This window comes from Lepisma saccharinum, chromosome 22, assembly GCF_977018435.1.
Source record: "Lepisma saccharinum chromosome 22, izLepSacc3.1, whole genome shotgun sequence".
In the NCBI taxonomy this organism is placed as follows: domain Eukaryota; kingdom Metazoa; phylum Arthropoda; class Insecta; order Zygentoma; family Lepismatidae; genus Lepisma; species Lepisma saccharinum.
Genome location: NC_139250.1, coordinates 32,381,510 through 32,404,140, shown reverse-complemented (window position 1 = coordinate 32,404,140; position 22,631 = coordinate 32,381,510). Strand labels below are relative to the sequence as shown.

The 22,631-nt window shown below is 37.9% G+C and overlaps 1 protein-coding gene across 2 annotated transcripts in view; it reads right to left on the bottom strand.

Moving 5' to 3' along the window:
- Positions 1 to 7,640: 7,640 nt before the first annotated feature.
- Positions 7,641 to 22,631, bottom strand: part of LOC146004779 (uncharacterized) — a 78,947-nt gene continuing 63,956 nt past the window's right edge. For both annotated transcript variants that reach the window (XM_083143796.1, XM_083143797.1), the window contains one exon: positions 7,641 to 12,723. In XM_083143796.1, the coding sequence (XP_082999922.1) occupies positions 8,466 to 12,723 (4,258 nt within the window). In that variant the 3' untranslated portion in view covers positions 7,641 to 8,465. The remainder of the gene's footprint in view (positions 12,724 to 22,631) is intronic.

Genomic DNA, 22,631 nt, shown 5'->3' with positions numbered 1-22,631 from the left:
TTTATGAAAACAATTAGGAAGATGGTTCGTGGTCCACAAAATTCTTTGGAGCAGGTAGCTAAAAGACTAGGAGAAAAATCTGGCCAACATAGCAATAGCCATAGTATTAAACATTCCCCTGTTTATAGGAATGACTGCATCAAATCTATACTTTTGAATGGAAATGAGAATTGTATTGTGGGAATAACCTCACCTGATAATTGCTTCTTAACGAAAGATGGTGATGTTGTTCTTGTAAACTCCATTGAAAAGGATTGTATAAATGATGGTGTGTATAATTTAAATTGTAAAGTTTTCATAAACAAATTGGATATTTTCACTTCACCTCTTCCAAGCAGTAGATTGTTTATGTTTAAGGTAAAAGAATGTAAGAACGGAGTTATTGTATCCTCATCTTATTTACATAAAAAGTGTATTCTTACACCAGATTTTGCTGACACATCAGCATTTGTATGTATTCCATTTTGTAATAATAAGCTATTCTATTGAAATGACATTGTATGATGTTCTTTGACACTTGCATTGTCAACCTCATGCACCTTTTTCCCTTCAATAAATACAATAGCATGTTGCTACTTTTTTTGTAATGTATGAAGGTAATTTAAGTGTGTGTGAAATTCATTTTGCTTTTTGGCTCCGCTAAGAAAGGTTTTACTTTTATAAAAGATAAATACATAAGTTTTCTATAATTTCTTGTATTTTTCTCCTGCAGTGTCTTAATAATAAAATTTTATAGCTACTAAAAGTGATACAATTAATTGTTTGTAAAATATTTAATATTATAAACATAAACATTGGCATATAGTTTGTTGGTTTTTGGATTGAGGGTTAATGGTTGGGAATGTTTTTCCGCTGTAGTTAGCTCAAAGCTGGGAAATAGATTTGGTTGGGGGTTTGTTGGCAAAGTTTTTCCATCGTAGTTGGGCCAACGTTGGGAAATAGATTTGGTTGGGAGATTGTTGGGAAAATTTTTCCATTGTAGTTGGGCCAACGTTGGGAAATAGTTTTGGTTGGGAGATTGTTGGGAAAATTTTTCCATTGTAGTTGGGCCAACGTTGGGAAATAGTTTTGGTTGGGAGATTGTTGGCAACATTATTCCATTGTAGTTGGCCCAATGTTGGCAAATAGTTGGTTGGGAGATTGATGGCAAGGCGGACATCACCAACAGTTCGCCAACCGTTGGCACAAAAAATCTATAACCATTTACCAACGTTGGCCCAACCTTTCTGTGCTACATGGGCTTGCCCCCACCAAGTTACACCTATGACCAGAGATATCCATGGCCTCAGAATCGGAACTCCATCTCGGACTCCGGCCGCACAGAGCCTCAGCCTCCGAACTCCATGTGGAACTCCGGCCTCACAGGGCCTCAGCCTCCGAAGCTCTAGGTCGACCTCCGAACTCCACTCCGCCTCCAGCCTCATCCTCGCAACCCCTTCAGCACCCTTTGATGATTAATCCTGGCGCCGCCGCTGGAATGGTAAATGGTGAAAAATGGATACTGTGACGAGCCATCATTCGCCGTAACTTGGGACCAAACATCGGGAGGTGGGGGAATCGAATAAAGGGCTTAACTTTTATGGGAAAAGGCAGAATCGAGAAGTTTTCCCAGGACTAGTTTGCTACATTTCAGAAAAAAAAAACTCATTATTTCTTTTTTCTCAGGTTCCAGGTGGTCTACAAAATACCCTTAATTTGTAAACGTTAATAAACTTGAAAATTGGGGGAGGGGAAATGCCCCCTTGCCACAGCCAAGTTACGCCTATGATCTCACATTACCTCAGTTCCGAATACAAGAATGCTGAGATAAATTATTCAAACGATATTATTTATTCTAAAATGGCATGTGCATACACAGATAAACAGGTCATATACTCCTACAGATATAAAATAATGCTAATGCGTTAAGTTAACCTCCCTTTCCTGAAAATAAGGATTTAATTCAAGCTATTGTGAATTATTTGTGTGCAATTAACACCATAGGTGACACAAGGTCGCCTCTTCAGAGACATTTTAATCGACGATTTCCCGCAAAGGTGAATTTCGTTCAAAATAGCATTAATAGTTTGTGAAGCTTCAATGCACTTTTATGAATAAACTGTAATTACAAACTGCAATGCTAATGCAGTGTAATTGTGCATTGGAAGAAGAAAATTGAAAGAAGTTCTTGTTTATTTTAAAGTGCCTTCTTTGTTTTACTCAAAAAGTGCCTTTTTAAGTGCCTATTTTCATCATTTTTGGTGCCTATAAATCCGCACCCTAATCATAGCATGATAATAATAATAATAAGTGTTCTATTTGTACTGTTCAAGTATTATCAATGGCCTGACCCCCCCTTAAAAATTTCAGTGACATTCATAGTACTATGCACTTTTACACCTTCAGCCCCCTCCCCCGACAAAAATCCTGCATACGCCAGTGGACGTGGTTGCTACAAAGTCGAGAAGTTGCGGGGAAAAGACCTCACCCCACGCAACAGGGAGCCAAACAAGATGCCAAATAAAGGAAAGCTCCTAATCACCTGCTAGAAGCCAGGCTTCCTTTCTGAAAGACAAAGACAGTTCCATATGATCCGAATTTCTCAATAATTCTCATAGTACAATCTATTGGAAACTAGATGTAGCTTTCATGGTGGTATTGAGCTGTGTGATAGAATTCTGCTTACATGTAGGGAGAGATGTCTGAATTGGCTCGCGAGGCCCGACCTCAAGCCCCACATGCCCTCAGCCTCCGAACTGTCTGACTCTGGCCTCCAACGGCCTCAACCCCCGCTGCACAAGAATCTTGGGAGGCCGAAGCCAAGGTCAGGCCTCAGCTGGACATCTCTGCCTATGACTCGCCTCCCCCTTCCTGCACCACTGTGTAATTCATTGTGCTAACAGCACAAATATAGTATTAGAATAATTTTGAATAAAATTAATATTTGGTTTGTTATATATATATATACACACAAACATATTAAAAAATGTATTGCACTTTTTCTGAAATGTTGTTTTTAACTATTGTATCCATTAAATAATTTTGAACCATTTAAACATTTTTGGAACCTACTTAAGGATATTTTAGCCTAATTTAAAATTTTTAGAACCTATTTTAGGGTTTTAGACCCCATTAAGCACACTTTTTAGAACCTAAAAATACGATGTCTAGTGATTATAATATGAAAACTGCCAAGAGTTTTTTTTTACAAGGTTTTCTGCATTACAAAACCTCTTCCATATTTAAAATAGACACATTCGATTTGTATTTCATGGAATTTTAAACCATGCAATGCCTGGATCTTCGAACTGTGAACGGATAGTGTTGCCAACCAAGATTACATTACTAAAATGGCACTTTTCACTTATACCATAAAACAGTTATTACTAAATCCATTTAAGTGCTGAATATGACCCCAATTCATACTTTAGGAAATGAGAGATGCTGTAATAAATAAAGAGAAGGTTACATACTCACTTTTCCACCAAGCTGTTTTTTGTAGTTCTATTACTTTTGGTAGCCTCTGGCACTATCATTGGAAATTACAAAGTTGCTTGGCGTGTTTGTTGTTTTTAGTTCATAGATTGCTGCTGGGTGCACTGTTGTCGTCTGCCTGCCTGAGCTCGTGTCATCTGCTGTTCCTTGGTGTTAACTGCTGTAGTAGGGTATTTCCCTACTTTTAGCACACAAGAATTTTTTTAAGCTCCGATTTGTCATTTCCATATAAATTTCACACAGAGAACAACTATTTTTAAACTAGACTTGCAATATTGAAAAGTTTATGGCATAAACACTTACGTAAACAGTATGTGGGTCAGCCCGAGTCTTCAGCATTCAGTTCCAATGTTTTATGCCTGAACAACCAATAAAAACATACAGATGTTGTTTAAATTGCAGCAAAGACAAAGGTTGACTTTGTAGCTAAGAGGTAGATGACCATCATGGAATGTTGATGATCTGAGTTTACCTTTCGAGATATAGCATCAATTTTTATTCAGCTGAGGCGATACCGATGCCAATGTATATGTACCAGTTCGAATTTATTTACCGATACATTTCCAGGATCGCAAAAATGCTGCTCAACACTTTCGTGGAGTGCAATTATTCTGCAAATTATGCAAAATTTGAAGTTTCCTTGTATTTTGCACCAGTTTCGTGTGGAAACACTGAATTTTGTAATAACATAACATGTAATTTAATATTATGATGTAATTCATGAATATTTTAAAACAAAAACTTAAACACTAATATTAATCAATATTATGAACACATTTTAATTATTACAATTTTCAAGTATCGGTATCGGCTAGGCCCTAATAAAGTTTGTGTCACTGGATGTTAATAGTAGTAATAGAACACACTAATCATGAGCTGGATCTTTGGCCTGCACCAAAGTTGATTTAGAAAATTCGTTCCCTATTGAGAATTCAGTGTGATATTCCAAATTATGAAAAATCAATTTCTTTAGACTTCCTTCGACAGCATTCAAGTGAATCGCTGCATGGTTTGCTTTTGTTGTACAGCTACGAGGGTCACTATTTATATTTTGAGCCTAACAATGAAAAAACAGGAATTTGGCATTGAAAACTGCTTTATTGTTTTTCGAAGTATTCTCCTTTATGGTCAATACACTTTTGCATTCGTTCGAACCATTTGTCAAAGCAGTTTTTCCAATCTTCTTGAGACACCTCCATTTTGAACGCATCAACGGCATCTTCCACCAACGAAAATCGTTGTCCACGCAATTTATTCTTGACATTCGGGAACAAGAAGAAGTCATTGGGTGCCAAATCAGGACTGTACGGTGGATGACCCATCAATTCGATTTTTTGACTGTTCATAAAGTCGGTTGTTAGACGAGATGTGTGACAGCTGGCATTGTCTTGATGAAGAATGATCCGACGGCGTTTGTTTGTTTTCCGTATTTGACCGAAGACCTCTGGCACACAAATTGTTGTGTACCATTCAGAGTTGACTGTTCTACGTTCCTCTAAAGGCACAGTTGCCACATGACCAGTTTTCCTGAAAAAACAGGCGACCATTTGTTTCGATGTGCTTCGAGCGCGAACAACTTTTGTTGGATTGGGATCATCTTGAAACACTCATACAGTTGACTGCTGTTTACGTTCCGGCTCATATGCATATATCCATGATTCGTCACCTCTTACAATCTTATATACGTCTTTTGACGCACTACGATTGTATTTATTGAGCATTTGTTTGCACCAATTGACGCGAGCATCTTTTTGAGTTTTTGTCAAATTGTGTGGGATCCAATGAGAACATACCTTTCTCACAGCTAAATGATCATGTAATATTTTATATATGCTGGTGGAACTAATGCCTATGGTTGCCTCAATCTCACAGTATGTCACATGACGATCTTGCAGTATTAGGTTTTGCACAGCATCAATGTTTTCTTGAACAACTGATTTTGGACGACCTTCGCGAATCTCGTCGGTGAGCGAATGGCGGCCACGATTAAATTCGTTATACCAGCGTTTCACAATGGCAAAGGATGGGGTTTCATCGCCAAATGTGGAAGTAAGTTGATCGATGCACTCTTGTCTTGATAATCCACGTCGAAAATCGTAAAAAATCATCGCACGAAAATGTTCACGAGTTAATTCCATTTTATTGTTGTCACGCAATCTCCAAGGCAACATAAACAACACAAATGAAGCTATTGACAAAACATTTGAAGTACGTTATGGTCAATAATGCCAGACGATTCTGTGCAAATGTCAAATCGCACCTAACTTCAATCAGTGTTGGCAAGGCTCAAAATATAAATAGTGACCATTGTAAAGGTAAAGTTTTCCGTGCATATAGCACCGTGCCATGCAGCCACACTTAGGGGATGTGGGAGTTGGGTCCCACACATTCTCAATCTCAACCATTTTGGAGGTGATGTGATCAGCACCATGCTCTGGAGCAACTTTGCGGGGAAATGCCGGAAAATTTCCTACCTTCAATCACCCACTCCGGAAATCGAACCCACATCTCCCTCATGTCAGTCAGATGCCCTACCGACTAGGACCACCGCAGCTTGCATTTGTTATTGTCTAAGTATTTTCTATCACATATGTCTAGATAACTGAAAACAAATCACCTAAAAATTCAGTTGAATGCTCTAGAAGGAATTATAAACAGCTTCAATTTTTCAAGTTTGGAATATCATAGCAGTTTTCTGAATGCAGAGGATTTTTTAAAAACTAAACACTTTCTTTTTCTGATGCAGAATTTACTGCAGTCACCTGATTACAAACACTGAGAAGATGGATGAAGGATTTAGGTTCTTCCATTTACAAGTTTGCACAGGATGAATAGAATATCAGTTTTGGTATTGGCAGCCTGTTTGTTTATAACTAGAGCCCGGAAGTTTGGCAAAATGCCTCTTTTTATCTACTGCATATATTGATAATTTTTTTCCGGATATACATTTCTTATGTTGTTTCGAATGTTTTAGAAGCCTTTTCATTTTGCCTATTTGGGACCTCACTGCCTATTTTTAATTATAATGCCTTTTTTTTGCCTTTTTCAATGAAATTTGACAATTTTTTTTTTAAAAAAAATGTGTATATAAATTATTTTTCTCCCAAAAAACGTTGTTGGCATTTATTTTTCTTCCGTTTATTATGTGAACGCATGTTTCAACATTGCTGAAGGAGAAAAGTGTGAGAAAAAAGTATTTCATGCTGACTTAGGATATTGCCTTTTGGTTAACATTTCCCTGTGCATGATTGACTGCTGAAGTGGACAGGTTGATTTCGAACACAAAGAAGATATTCCTGAAATCTCCCTCTCGAACCCGAAAATTTGAGGAAGTTGCGATTGAGCTTAGTTTACCTTCGCAACCAGTCTTGACGAGATGGAGAACCTGGATATCAGCAGCTATATATTATGCTAACAACCTTGAAAAAATCAGTCAGGTGATCGATGCTCTTCCAGAAAATGAAGCGGCTTCAATTCGTGAAGTGAAAACACTCCTGTGCTATTCAAGTTTATTTTTGCACATTATGGTGCATTGCCAGAGATAATTACAATTATAGCATCCATGAAAATCTACGAGGAATCTATGCAGCAGATGATGGAAGTGCCAGGAGAAAAGGGGTCAGCTGTTGCGGAAAAGTGCAAACGGGTAGTGAGTGCAAATGAGGACTTGAAACAATTGAAAACAATTTGCGATATTCTAAAAGGTGAAAATGCTGTTACCGAAATGAGTCCAGCTACATTAGCTTGTTTTATGTATGCTCCAATAACTTCTGTCGAAGTAGAAAGATCAATTTCTACTATGAAAAACATTCTCTCTGACAGACGACTTTCAATGAATATTGAGAACTTTAAAAAAACACCTTGTAGTTATGTGCAATCAAGACGGAGAAAATTGAAATGGTCTTCCCAATGTAGATTTTAATATTTTGCCAGAAATTATAGATAAAAGTAAGCGACTTCCAAATGTGCCTTTTTTCGATTTATTTTGACTTTTTTTTCATTTTTAGTGCCTATTTTCCACATTATAAATGCCTTTTTGCCTGCCTATTTTAACGAAAATAAATGCCTGAACTTCCGGGCTCTATTTATAACTTAGAAAACTTATTAAATCCATGCAGATACAATTAAAACAAATATTTAAAAAATATGTTGCAATAAATACCATATTAAGATTTTTAGAATTTATTTTATTTACCCTTTAAAAAAACAATATGCATTAACTGATGGAAATGAACAAAGGACATACGTGCAGAAGTAACCAAGCTTTTTACCAGCAAGTTATTCAATAGATATAACAAAACACTTTTAATGCACAACTTTTAAAGACAAAAGATACTGTGGCTCTGCAAAACATAGTGCTAGGAAAGGTATTTCTTGTTTTCTTTTTACAATGATTTGTACAAACAACATTTCAATTTATGACTAATGTTCAAGATCCCTCTCCCTATGTACGCAAAACAAAGCCACCAACTCTTTTTTTAATACATGGAGAACAAAATGTTTGTATTTTCTTATGTCAAGCAACACTAACTTTTGACTTATTACACTTACAAGAATCGGCTTTACTTCATTAAGAAAAATAAAGCAGCACTTCTCTTGGATAAATTCTTGAGACTTCGAAATCAAATAGATTGACATAAGTATTAACATTTTGTTATCCATTTTCCATTACTTTCATTTGTTCTTCAAAACAGTAAAAATAAATGATTACTCTTCGAACTATGAAGAATTTAAAAGGGGCAAAACACAAACAATTTTTTTTTAGCTGAACAAATTGACTTTTAAAAAATAATAATCTTTCTGTGTAACCACTTCCGTGCAACTGTAACCACTTTTTTATATGCCACAGAATTGAGAGAGGATACATCTATCACAATGTTATTTATCTATTTCTTGAAGGAATGCTTTTTAATAACGATAATAAAAAAGAGAAGCATTTCAAAATTAGGCTTATGTCTCTTGCTCCTCCAAATAGAATTCTTCTTTTGTACTTACATACTATCAGAATATTCATCACCACCTTCACCTTTAGAAATAGCACCAGGAACAATCTTATCTTCAGCTGACTTAACCACAACTGCTGGTTGAGTATTTGACAAAGTACTTTCTTCGTCCGTATGGTCTGATTCGCTTTGTTCTATAGCTGAGCTTTGGCCTGCATCATCACAGTCTTTGTTGTCTAACACTCCGCTAATACAGCCAGGCAAAATCTTTTCAGAGTGAGGAATTTTTGGAGTAGAAGGACGGCTACCGGAGGATGCAGTATTGTAAGAACCATCGTCTAAGTTATCTGACTGTGCAATCAATGTTTCTTCATACGGTGTTGACGATCTACTGCATTCGTCATCTATTCTGACCTGTTTCTTGCTGTGAGGAATGTCGCCATTTTCTTCATTAGCCTGCTCACACAATTCTGTCCAGTTGGGCACGGACAGCTGAATGCTTTTTTGTTCGTAAGCATTTCCTGCCAGTTTAAGCTCGACAGCTTCATCCATGAATTTCACTGTGCAAAGATCCAGAGTTGCAGACATTGAGAGTATCTCCAAAGCATGTTTCAACTGGGTGCTCAACTTATGTGTCACCTTGCAGTATATTGCAAGTGGTGGGAACCTCAAGAATGATTTGTCCAGAAGCTTCAAATGGCCACATTCAACTTTTTGGAACAAACCAACGTCCAGGAGGAATACTTGAGCACTGCCGTTAACAATTCCGGTGCAGACCACACAACGGTGCCACTGCTTGCTTTCAGTCACCTCGATGGCACATAATTTCCCAACGACTACTTCATCTGCAGGCAAGAGGATATGGTTTGCAGGTGCCCCGTAAAATGCATTAATGGCAACAGTCATCTTGTTGCAAGTAGGCACTTGCTCTGCCAATCGCAGTGACAGTTTCTCTGTCGAAACATTCAGAAGCACTACGTCCATTTCAACACCTTTAGGGACAGCGATGGGTGGTATATTTGCATCGGTATCTATGAACGGTAAAGTCATGTAAGTTGGCAAACATGTATCTCCTTGCATTTCCATAGATTCCGCTTCGGAAACTTCCTCGGCATCAAATGTTGTCTTTGAATCGTCAGTCAAATTATCTTCGTCACCACTGATCACTTTTAATTGATCAGTTTGTTCGTTAGTGACATCCTTAGTATCATTGTCAGGTACAGCCTCTTCTATTCCAGTTTCTGGAATTTTCAGTTCTACATTGGTCTGAGATTCATCCATATCCTCTTCATCAAAGGAGTCGTAGAATATTTCCTGACCGGCTTCAATCTCTTCTACAATTTTAACGACTTCGGACTTATCCATTTCCTCCACAGCCTTCGGTCCACCATTTACTGAGCTTTCAGAACCTTCAGCCTTTTCAGTCTCATTGCTCTCATATTCTCCACAAATACTCGTTATTTGTTCCATAATACTATGATCTCCAGCCATTAAGTCCACTGTTAAAGGATCACCAAAATCAAGAACGTGAGCTGTCAATATTTTATCACCATAGCCAGTAAGTTCTTTGAATTTATTAATAACCACTTCAGGCCACTCGGTTCTATCGGTCACCATTTTGCACTGTCTAGCTAAGGGATGAATGACCTTCAATTCGTTTGGCAGCATTCGCAGACAATCACTTGTTACATGTGCAGAATTGCCATAGTCTATGAACTGAACTGCAACGTCCTTGCCAGTAACAGACGTGACCTGTCCTCTGTACCACACATTATCTGCAGACAAAGCTGCATAAATTTCTCCCTCTTTTGGTTCCTCTGTATCAAAACTTTCAGCGAGTTCAAGTTTCTCTCTAAGTTCTGAAAGCTGCCACTTTTCATCTTCTGGTTGAATCCAGAACGTAGATGGTGAAACTACGCAAGCCACAAGCACTCTCATGCTGGGCTGCGAAGATATATCCTGGAAAAACTCCATCTTTTCACTCTTCACCAATGCAGGTGCATCAGTCTTCTCTGCTGCCTCTTCCTTTATTTGATCAAAATCTGACTCAGTTTCCGCTGCAGCGTCTACTGATGATGTGGTTGGCTCTTCTTCAGATGCAGTGGGAAGATCTACGAAATCACCCTCAGATGCAGTGGGAAGATCTACGGAATCACCCTCAAATACTTCCTCTATGAAATCACCCTCGGATGCAGTGGGAAGATCTACGGAATCACCCTCAAACACTTCCTCTACGAAATCACCCTCGTATGCAGTGGGAAGATCTACGAAATCACCATCCAAAACTTCCTCTATGAAATCACCCTCTAACACTTCCTTTGCAGTGTCTACAGTTTCAACTGCGTCTGCTGCTTCTACCAAAGCTTCTTCCAAGATTTCTTCACTTTCGTTTTCAGCCTTGTCTTCAGCTTGTTCTTCAGGTATATGTGGCTCTTCTCTCACCATTTCTTCCTCTTCAACTTCCATCTTGTCACTCTCTGTTTTAGGACTTTCTTTGGTTTGCAGTTTATACATTGAGAACTCATCCTCAATCTTCTGGTTATTATCAAACAAGCTCACAATAAGGACTACTTCTGAACTCAAAACATTGGCATTAAGAATCTTATCTCCTTCTCCAACTTTTTCCTGGAATTTCTGCACGATGTCCTCTGGCCAATTGGCTGAAGGGTCAAGGTCAGGTAACGATGCTAATTTTGCTAACGGTGGTATAACAAGCAAGTCATTGGGAAGCTTCTTTACATTCTCACGGCTCACCAAGGATGTATTACCATAATCTATGAAATAAATCTCCACTTCTGCATCTACCACAGAAATCACTTTCCCACGATACCATGATTCATCATCAGGATACAGTGCAGCACAGATAGCACCTTCTTCGGGAGGCAGCTGTTCAAAAGATTCGGCAACGGTGAGCTTATCCATTACATCATCCAATACTGGATGCTCCTGTTCAAACTGGATCCAAAATTTGGCAGGAGAAATTACAAAACTAACGGTTACTTTCGTATCCCCTTGTTCCTCATCTGTCTTCTTGTCTATTTCCTGTTGTACGATCACATTTTCTTGAGGATCCTGATTGCACACACAGAACCCATCACTTGCTAACGTATTCGTAACACTAACACACTGCATGAAAATATCCACAACATTCGGTCCCTTATCACAACTCTGGATGATCTTAACTTCCAACGGATTATCACTGGCAGTTACCATCTCTTCAAACTTTGTAACTGCTTCAACAGACCACAATTCACACACAGGTGCAGCATTCAGAGTGCACTGTTTTGCATATGGGGCGACATCAATAAATTTTGACGGTAATAACTTTATTGATTCTTTGTCAACAACATCACTGTTGCCATAGTCTACAAAAGTTGCAACGAACCCATCTTCTTCTTGCGAAATAGATGCACGATACCACTGCTCATCTACTGAGTATTGAGCAGCGTATATTGAAGTTTCGTCAAGTGGACCAGAGATGTCTTCGAAGTCTGCAGACTGAAGTTCATCTTGAAGTTTCTCAAGATGTGCTGAATCTTTTGAATACTGAATCCAAAAATTCCCTGGAGATTCAACATGGCTTACAAAGACTAACTGCTTGTCTGTCTCCTCTTGCACAGCAACAGCTATGGGTTCCGATATTGGCTCCGGAAGTTCTGGAAGATCGATCTTATTGGCAAGTCCTAGAGCAACAAGTTTGTTGCTCACCCTTTCGTCAGCTTCAATCAGTTCTGCAACAAACTTCCCATCAATGTAATAAAAGTAAGCAGTGAATTCTTTATCGTTCAGAAGCTCGCCAAGCTGTGCGTCGATATCTTCAGGCCACTCTTCGCCTGACCTGAGAACCACCGCAAGGGATACACACTTTGCCATTTCAGGTTTTGAGGTGAAAGACTCATCCAGCTCCTTAAGATGTTCGAGCGGAACGTTCTCGGAATTTCCGTAATCGATAAACTTGACGTTGACACCTTCTTCTGTTACTTCAAGTACACTTGCTCTGTACCACTGACCGTCAGCGAGCGACTTCGCAGCACATGCTTGGTTAATACTGGGTGCGGTAAGGCAAGCCAGCTCGGAATTCTCGTAGTGATTGAAGAGCTGCTCCAGAAGTTCACTCAAGGTATCAATGCTTGTAGCATACTGCAGCCAAACGACTTCAGGAGATTCCATGTGGGAGACCCAAACTTTGGCTTTTTGGCGAACTGGCATTGGCAGGACTGTTGGTTTCTCAATCTTATAATCATCCTTCAACAACCCTGCCTCCTGATTGAAGTTCTTCTCTCCAATAAACAGTACTACTGTGAGTCTGAAAAGACATGAAAATTGCCGATTTAAACAAAGAAGCATTCATTGTATAGTTTAGAAAACAATAAGACATATCTGATGTCTGTTGTCTCCTCAATCTTACATAATTATTATGACTAGATATAAATATATTTATGGTGAATAAAAGATCAAAATTTTGGTACAAAATCTGGGCATATTTTGGGATCAGAAGCAGTATATAAAACGGAATTTTGGTGTTACAATGGTGAATAAAAACCTAAATTTGATGTCAAATCTATACTTATTACACAAAATTAATATTTCACTTCTAATAGAACATTTACGTATATGGTTCTCAGCAGGGCTAGGATTTTCATGACTTAGTATATTTTTTTGGTACGGGTTGTGTTTTCCCTAAATATATATAAATTCATATTGTGAAGAAACTAATTGAATTAGGTGCTTTTTAAGGGCATATCTTGGCATATTTGGCCATTTATATGTGATGGAGCATATTTTGATGGATTTTCGGTCATATTCAGCATATTTTGACTTTTTCAAGAAATATAGTCATTTTCGGAGTGGATTCGTTCTAACTTCCACGTTCATTTTTTTTTTGACCAGCAAAATCTTTCTTTTTATTTGGAACTTTACAGAAAGTATTCATTGTTCATTGCAACTCAGGGCCCATAAAGTGAACTAAAAATAGTTCGTACGTGAAAATATTTCAGCATATGTTAGATATTGATGTTTGAAACAGTTGAGTTATAAGTGCATATTTTTCAAATAATAGTGCATATTTTGTAAAATTTTAGGTCATTAGAGCATATTTTGGTGATTTTTAGGTCATAAAAATCCTAGTCCTAGTTATCCTAGTATTAAGTTTATTCCTGTGTAAAGGAGTCCATTTTTGCTTCTGGAATATTTACAGCAGAATTAATCAATTTCTCCATGATTTGCATAACTCCCAGGATAATTTAGACCTCTGAAGGTGTCACGTCGGTAAATAAACCCTAAATTTAGTGTTTGAGTCACATTTTGCAGTTCATTTCACATCATTTCGTGACAAAACATGGTAGCAAAATGCAACTCACAACTTACAAAAACATGAAAAATTAACATTTCAATGCATGTTTTTGTCAAAATGAAGTTAATGCTCAGTTAATACATGTGTGAGTCATGAGGTGACACAGAGAATGTACTTCATCTCGGCTAATGTTCCAAAGATCAAGCTTTGCATTGTTATGCGAAATTCAAGCTGTTTTGGCCACTTGTGGTAATAGAAGATTGTAAGCACTTTATGTGGCTTTTCACCACACAGCTGTTCTCATTTATATCAGGCATTTAGCAAGTGTTTGTTCAATCTAGCAATTCTATGAGGCATATGGGATGGGTGCAAAGTTCATTTACTTGTGAGAAAAATGTTTTTCATGCTTTTTCTCATTCCTATTACCGAAACACATATGCCCTTTATGAGCATGAGCCTATAACCAGATCTATGAACAAAATTAAGTACGAGTATTAATTAGGGCTGAGCCGATATCGATGCTGATGTATTGGCCGATACCACTGGTATCGGAAAGTATCAGTTGGCATTTATTAACCAATAGCGGCCAATACTTTTCCGGGATTTAGTCTTTCACGGGCTCTGCAAAATTGTTGAGCGACACTTTCGCGGACTCTAAATACGTATCCTGTAAATTATGCAAAATTCGAATTTTTCTTTTATTTTGTACGAGTTTTCTGTGAAAAAAAAATCTGAATTTTGTGATAACGTAACGTGTAATTTCATAGTGTCATGGTAACACAGTCGCCTTGTAATCAAGAAGTCCCTGGATGGATACCCATGCAGGCACATTTCACTGGTTCGGACCTCACTTTAAACTGTAGGTCCAGTCCCGATTTAGTTCAAACAAACAATATTCTCACGTAATTCTTGAATATTTGAAAGCAAAAATCTTGGTAAATTAATGCATATGATGAAAGTGAAATACTTATACGTGGGCAAATCAAAAAGTAAGTTACACCCGAGCCGTGTTCCTGTACTAAAAGAGAGAAAATAATCATGGTTGGTGGCAGCACTGTCCGGAATGTATTCTCCCCATACCCGAAGCAGCCATGCTGCAGCTGCTTTAAAATGAGACTAGTCGCTGTGTCAGCATGGGCCGTCATACTGAAGTGGCATCCAACATTGAGTTGCGTTCAGTCGTCCGATTTTTGTGGACACAAAGGCATAACACTGTCCAACAATGATTTTGTTAAAAGTAAAATTTCAACGGTTCTTTATGTTTCCCACCTGCTGATTCCGAAAATGAAGTCAGAAATTGTCAATCACCCACCATTTTTTTGTAACAATAAAAATATAATTCTGCATTATTATTGCAGCATGTAGTCCATAATTAGCTGATTGGTAGGCAATATTTAAAATATTTTTATGTCTTTGCTCCAACAATACACTAGTAACTTTATGCCATTGATGTCTGCATGAATGACAACAATTAAACTTAAACAATCCGACTGAAAAATTTGACAATGATTAACTTTTCAACACAATGCTGTGATTTAACTGTTATGTCTAGTTCTCATTTCAATAGCAAGTTGTCTGGATGAAAGAAGCTTTCCTGAGTGTTCTTCAGTTCCAGTGAGTGTTTCGAAGCAAAGACAGAATCATGTCAAGGAGTCACCTTATATCTGTGGTGAGTGACCTTAAAAGCAAATAGGAGAACATTTACTCCTCGTGTAAGAAAAGCTTATGAGTGTTATTTTGACAATAAGATAGACGAAAACAAGAAATGGGCCCCTGATATCTGTTGTGCGAACTGTGTAACGCTTTTGAGCGGTTGGCTGAAATGATCTCGTCATATGACTTTTGGAATTCCTATGACATGACGGGAACCTAAGGATCATATAACAGACTGCTATTTTTGCTTGACAAATATATCTGGGATAAATTCGAAATCAAGGCAAACAGTGAAATATCCATCACTAAAGTTCAAATCACAAACCCTGAGACCTTCTGTAAACAAAACCACGTGCATACAGAAAGCATTGCAAACTCATAGAAGTAAAATAATCCACACGAAAATCCAGCGTTGTTACAGGATTCATTACATAAGGTAAAACAATGGCCAATTTGTAGTATGGGATACGCTGCCGCAAATGACGTCTCACTTTAAACCCAATGCTCTTTCTTTTTTTACTTATTGCTTCACCTTTATGGTTAACTCTTTGCACCAGTAATCATTTTCCTTAATTTGGCTTCTTTTTTGCATGTGAATTGAATATATTTTACTTGCATTTTTTTAGACAAAATGATATAACATGGTAATGTATATTTCTAAGGATGATATAGATAGGAGTGTATTTGAAATTTGTTTGTAGATTTTATGTAAATTGTATCTTATGTAAATAAAATATATAATGGGCATAAACAGCCATATGCATTGCTGTAAGTCCAATAAATATATTGATGATGATGATCAAAACAAGACAAAAAGTTCGTAAATTTATTGCGGTTGGAAACTTTGACAAGCATCCTTATAACGATTTTTGTTCCGCCAAATATAGTGCACTTCGTAAAATTACTTGGTGACATGGCAAGGCAAGATAAGTGTGAACATTTTGTAGTAATATGAATTGTAACTTTCAATGAGCTTAGAGATTTGTGTACATAATGATATTTTATAACATTGGTTATTTTCTAAAAATAATCATGTGAACAGCAAGGAAGTAGTGCAACTTAGTAATATTGCCTGACTTATCCTTATCTCCGAGCTTGTTTTCAAAACACCAGCAAGGAGACAGCCTTTGAAAAGGGGTGAGAAACAGATTCTACTCAATATTTATGTAACGTTCTGTCAGTGGTATCCTGAGAAACCAGTAAATGAAGTGGTTAAGTTGGTATCCCAGTGCAGTGGTGTGTCAGTGTCTGCAGTTTTAAGGGTTATGAAAGAGAGAATGACCGGGAGAGTAACAATGTATGCGGCTGCATATTCGTCTGATGTTTTGAGAGCGGGTTCTCACATTCAGAGGCTCTTATATAAAATGAATAGGTGCGGCGAACTATGAGTGTAACAGCAGATGATTTCGGTCATGAATCAGCTGATGCGGAGTGATACATCGAATCGGTGAGACCGTTTGTTTACAGAAGGTCTCAGGGTTGGTGATTTACACTATAGAATCATCAACTCAACCGGTGCCTCATGGACCTGGAGTTCCTATACCTGCTCCACCAGATCACATAAGTATAAAGGAAGAAAGTGAAAGTGTTCCTAACAAATGTAGCGAATTGCATAATGATCCTGATTTTGTGGGGAGTGTTTCAACAGCTGAACCTCACTTAATAACTCAAGAGGATCTTAACGATTTAGTTTGAAATCTAGAGTTAAGTAATGGTAAAGCAGAACTGCTTGCATCGCGATTAAAAGGATGTCATTTGTTGGAGAGTGACACTAGTTACTTTTTTCTGGCAACGCCAAAAAGACTTTGTAGATATGTATGCCGAAGAAAAGGACCTTGTTTTCTGTTGTAACATCGATGGTCTATTAGAGTCGCTAGGCGTTGTCCATAAAAGTGAAGAACAGCGTTTGTTTTTAGACTCTTCGAAAACAAGTTTGAAAGGAGCGCTACTGCACAATTGAAATAAATATCCAAGCATTCCGGTAGCATATTCCTGGGGCATGAAGGAAAGTTATGAAAACATGAAACTGTGTTTAACAAATATCCAGTACTATAAATACTCTTGGCAGATATGTGGAGATTTAAAAGTTATTGCTATCTTCTTAGGATCGCAACTAGGTTACACCAAATTTTTCTGTTTCCTGTGTAAATGGGACAGGAGAGAGTCACTCATCGCAGGACAGGAGAATTTTGTTCATCCAGCACTTGTAAATTTAGATAAAATCTTACTGCCTCCTCTCCACATAAAGCTTGGTCTGATGAAGAATTTTGTAAAAGGAATGCACAGCGAGGGTAGTGGATTTATGTTCCTCTAAGTGAAGTTTCCGCGAATTACTGAGGCGAAACTAAAAGGGGGAATATTTGTTGGCCCTCAAATCAGGAAACTAATGAAAGATAATGATTTTGAAAAGAACCTAATGAGCTGGAACTGGCTGCTTGGCAATCTTTCAAGGAAGTTTGCATAAATTTGCTCAGAAACAACAAGTCACAAAATTACGGAGAACTTGTCAGTAATTTGATTCAGAACTATCATGTTCTGGGGTGTAATATGTCTCTGAAGATACAGTTTTTAGACTCCCACCTCGTTTCTTCCCGCAAAACCTTTGTACAATGAGCGACGAACATGAAGACCATTTCCACCAGGATATTGGTGAAATGAAAAGGCGATACCAAGGAAGATGGACTCCAAATATGTTGGCATATTGCTGGACACTAAAAAGAGATGTTCCTCAGGCAAAGTACAGCCGAAAATCAAGTTCGAAGACATTCTAGATATGCCATTGTAAATAATATTGCTTCGTATCACTATAAGGCTATATAAGATTTGTATGTACCTGATATTTTGTATGTACCCTGTTACTCAAATTTCATGGGTGATGGATAAATTCTGTAATTAGGTTTGAAATCAGCACATCAAATTCAATTAGAATCACCCCCAACTTCTCTTTTAACAGACAAAAACTTCAATTTTGTTGGACAGTGAATCGGAGTGAAATCCATTGTCAACTTGTCGAGGTGTATGGTGAGAATGCAATGCACACCCCATGATCAGGAAATGGTGCCAGATGTTCGAAGAGGAAAGAACGAACATAAACGATGAACAGTGTTTTGGGCAGTCTGCAACTGTGAACACTATCGACAACACGGAGCATGTTAATGCAATCATCCTTGCCAGGAACAAGTGAACTGAACATATCATACGATAGTGTGTCTATGCTGATTCATGACCAGTTGGGTGTATAGTAAACTGTGCTCTCACTGGGTGCCGTGATTGTTAACCGATGTGCACAAAAGTCAACTCAATTTAAATTGGATTGAACTTTTACACAAGAAATAAAAAAACTGGTCACACGATTCAAAAAGTGTTTTAAATACTTTGGTGACTGTTGAAAAAAGTTAAATGTTCATACATTTTTGTCCAATAATTATTTTCTTTCTAATGTGTTTTGTGATTTATACAGGGGGGGGGGGGTGTAACTTACTTTTTGATCTGCCCTAGTACATTAATATTATTCAATATTTTTTAACAACTTTTAATTATTACAATTTTCGAGCATTGGTATCGGTATCGGTGGGTATCGGTTCAAAGTGGTATCAGCTCAGCCCTAGTATTAATACATACTGGAATTGAGTACTTAATCCATCCACAATGGTTCTATAAATTTTGGTAGCTACTGATATAATCAATAACTTGTTTCATAGATATATTACGTACTTCATTCCTGTATTTACAGACAAGAGAGACAATTCCACATAGGTAGGGGCATGCATATTTCGTTTTTGACGAAAATGAGAAATGTGAAATAACATAGCATATTTCGTTTTTTGACGAAAACACGATATGTGAAATAACATTCTAATGTTAATTTTGAATGTTTCTGAAAGGTGCGAGGTGCATTTTCCTACCCTGTTTTGTCACGAAATGATGCGAAATGAACTGCAAAATGTGAAATACACTTTTAACCCTTTCGAGGCGGAGCATCCAGATGACAAAAGTAACTGAAGGATGGTTGACGAATAGGAGAGCCACTATTTATATTTTGAGCCTTGGCAACACTGATTGAAGTTAGGCGCAATTTGACGTTTGCACGGAATCGTCTGGCATTATTGACCATAACGTACTTCAAATGTTTTGTCAATAGCTTCATTTGTGTTGTTTATGTTGCCTTGCAGATTGCGCGACAACAATAAAATGGAATTAACTCGTGAACATTTTCGTGCGATGATTTTTTACGATTTTCGACGTGGATTATCAAGACAAGAGTGCATTGATCAACTTACTTCCACATTTGGCGATGAAGCCCCATCCTTTGCCACTGTGAAACGCTGGTATAACGAATTTAATCGTGGCCGCCATTCGCTCACCGACGAGATTCGCCAAGGTCGTCCAAAATCAGTTGTTGTTCAAGAAAACATTGATGCTGTGCAAAACCTAATACTGCAAGATCGTCATGTGACATACTGTGAGATTGAGGCAACCATAGGCATTAGTTCCACCAGCACATATAAAATATTACATGATCATTTAGCTGTGAGAAAGGTATGTTCTCGTTGGATACCACACAATTTCACAAAAACTCAAAAAGACGCTCGCGTCAATTGGTGCAAACAAATGCTCAATAAATACAATCGTGGTGCTTCAAAAGACGTATATAAGATTGTAACAGGTGACGAATCATGGATATATGCATATGAGCCGGAACGTAAACAGCAGTCGACTGTATGGGTGTTTCAAGATGAACCCAATCCAACAAAAGTTGTTCGCGCTCGAAGCAAATCGAAACAAATGGTCGCATGTTTTTTAAGGGAAAACTGGTCATGTGGCAACTGTGCCTTTAGAGGAACGTAGAACGGTCAACTCTTAATGGTACACAACAATTTGTTTGCCAGAGGTCTTCGGTCAAATACGGAAAACAAAAAACGCTGTCGGATCATTCTTCATCAAGACAATGCCAGCTGTCACACATCTCGTCTAACAACAGACTTTATGAACAGTCAAAAAATCGAATTGATGGGTCATCCACCGTACAGTCCTGATTTGGCACCCAATGACTTCTTCTTGTTCCCGAATGTCAAGAATAAATTGCGTGGACAACGATTTTCGTCAGCAGAAGATGCCGCTGATGCGTTCAAAAACCATATTATGGAGGTGTCTCAAGAAGGTTGGAAAAACTGCTTTGACAAATGGTTCGAACAAATGCAAAAGTGTATTGACCATAAAGGAGAATACTTCGAAAAACAATAAAGCAGTTTTCAATGCCAAATGCCTGTTTTTTCATTGTTAGGCTCAAAATATAAATAGTGACCCTCTTATTTCGGCAAACACATATCTTCGTAATAAATGTTCAATAAAAAGAAAACCGAATTTAAAAAAAAAAAAACATGCAATCTTTTTAGCTTTAATCTCCAAGCATCCACCCCACATCTGTCATCATCGCCGGGTAGACTCTGATGTAATTGTCGTGTCGCCAGGGAGACTGTTTAAAGACACAACGAAAGTCCACGTGTTTTTCAAGGCTTTATAAGTTAAACGGCTAGACAAGTTCTAAACAAGCGTCATTTCTACGCAGTAAATTTGGCTTTGGAAGAAAGAAAGGGATTAGAGCTTTGTTTGTCCTGTTTTTTCAACTTAGCAACAGACGGGGAAGTGGAAGGGGGAAGGGAGGAAGCCTTTCTGTATAGCGTTATTCGAGAGTGCTTTTCGCGGCATCTGTGCCGCACAGGTGGCTACGGTCTTCGGGAGAGGGGAGAGGCGTGGGTGAAATGTAATACCCACTTGCAGGCAAGGAGTTTGGATGTACAAATCATTCTCTTCTTATCAGGCTCTGAACGTGAGTACTTTTGAAACCTTGTCCTGAGAAGAGAGTCTCTTGTGATGGCATCTCAACGTCCAGGAGAAATTCGTGACTTGTTGGAGTAGTAGTTTGACATGGGGGATGAAACATAATGTGAAATATACAGGGTGGTTCAGAAAATGATATACAGGGTGTGCTAGAAGATGATCAAGAAGAACCACAAGAGGATTAAGAAGAATTAAAGGAGAATGAAGATAGTGGAGATGCGAGTGCAGTGGGAAGAAGTGAAGAGGGGGGATAGACATTTGGGGGGGGGGGGGGCAAATGTTCTTCCTTTCTCTGGACAGGCATGTGTAAGAGTTAATGTCCTTGCGAACAATCCTACTCCTTTTCAAGCTTTCAGTTCAGATTGATGGGCAAATTTCTGATACAGTTTCCGGTCAGTTGTGATAAACATTCTCCTTGACCTTGAGTTTTCTTCTTTTTTTAAAAAAAATTACTATTTGTATTATTGTTTTGATACTATGTATTCGCCATTACATAACTTGTGGCAATCAGCGACAAGTGGTGGTTTGCCCCGATCGATGAGTGCTGCCGGATGGGAGCTAGCCAAACTTGTAGAAAAGGAAAAAAACATTGAAATTCCTCTGTCTGTTGCTTCCAAAAATGGGTACACATCAACATGTTTACCTTACCGAACGAAAGCTTTGGAAATTCTGAATAAAACGAGCCCTCATTGGCATTTATCGTCTTATTACAACTTTTTTCACAAAACATTTTGCTTAAAATGAGCCCCGTCCTTGGGGGATTTCCATGCATGACGAATATTTCGTCATCCACCTCGAAAGGGTTAAACATGAAATTTAGAGTTTATTAACAGACATGACACTTTCTGAAGTTTTGCAATTCACGGAAAATTGATTAATCTGCTGTAAATATCGGAGAAGCAAAAATGGACCCCTTTATACTGGAATAAACCTAATACTCTGGTAACTACATAAATATACTATTAGAAGGGATATGTAATAAGTGCAGTTTTTAAAACAAATTTTGAATTATGTTCACAATTTTAAAACAAAAATGTAATTTTATATACTACTTCTGATCCGTTTTTTCACCGCTATAACACCAAAAATATATTTATTTATTTACCATTTTTTAACCCAAAATTGACTGTTTTTGTACCGAAATTTTGCTTATTTTATTTATCAAAAATATGTGCCTCTACACATAGATAATTGATTGATTTGGTGTTTTAATTCCTCTTTACACACAGTAAGGCTAATAGGGACTGGACCTACAGTTTAAAGTGGGATCTGAACCACTATGTGCCACCGGGTATCGAACCTGGGACCCCTTGATTAGAAGGCAACGATGCTACCAGTGCACCATCTGGGAGGCCCACATAAGTAAAACAGCAGCAGTGGCACGATATGCCAGTGAACGAGTCTCGAATCCTGATGGGGCTTGCATT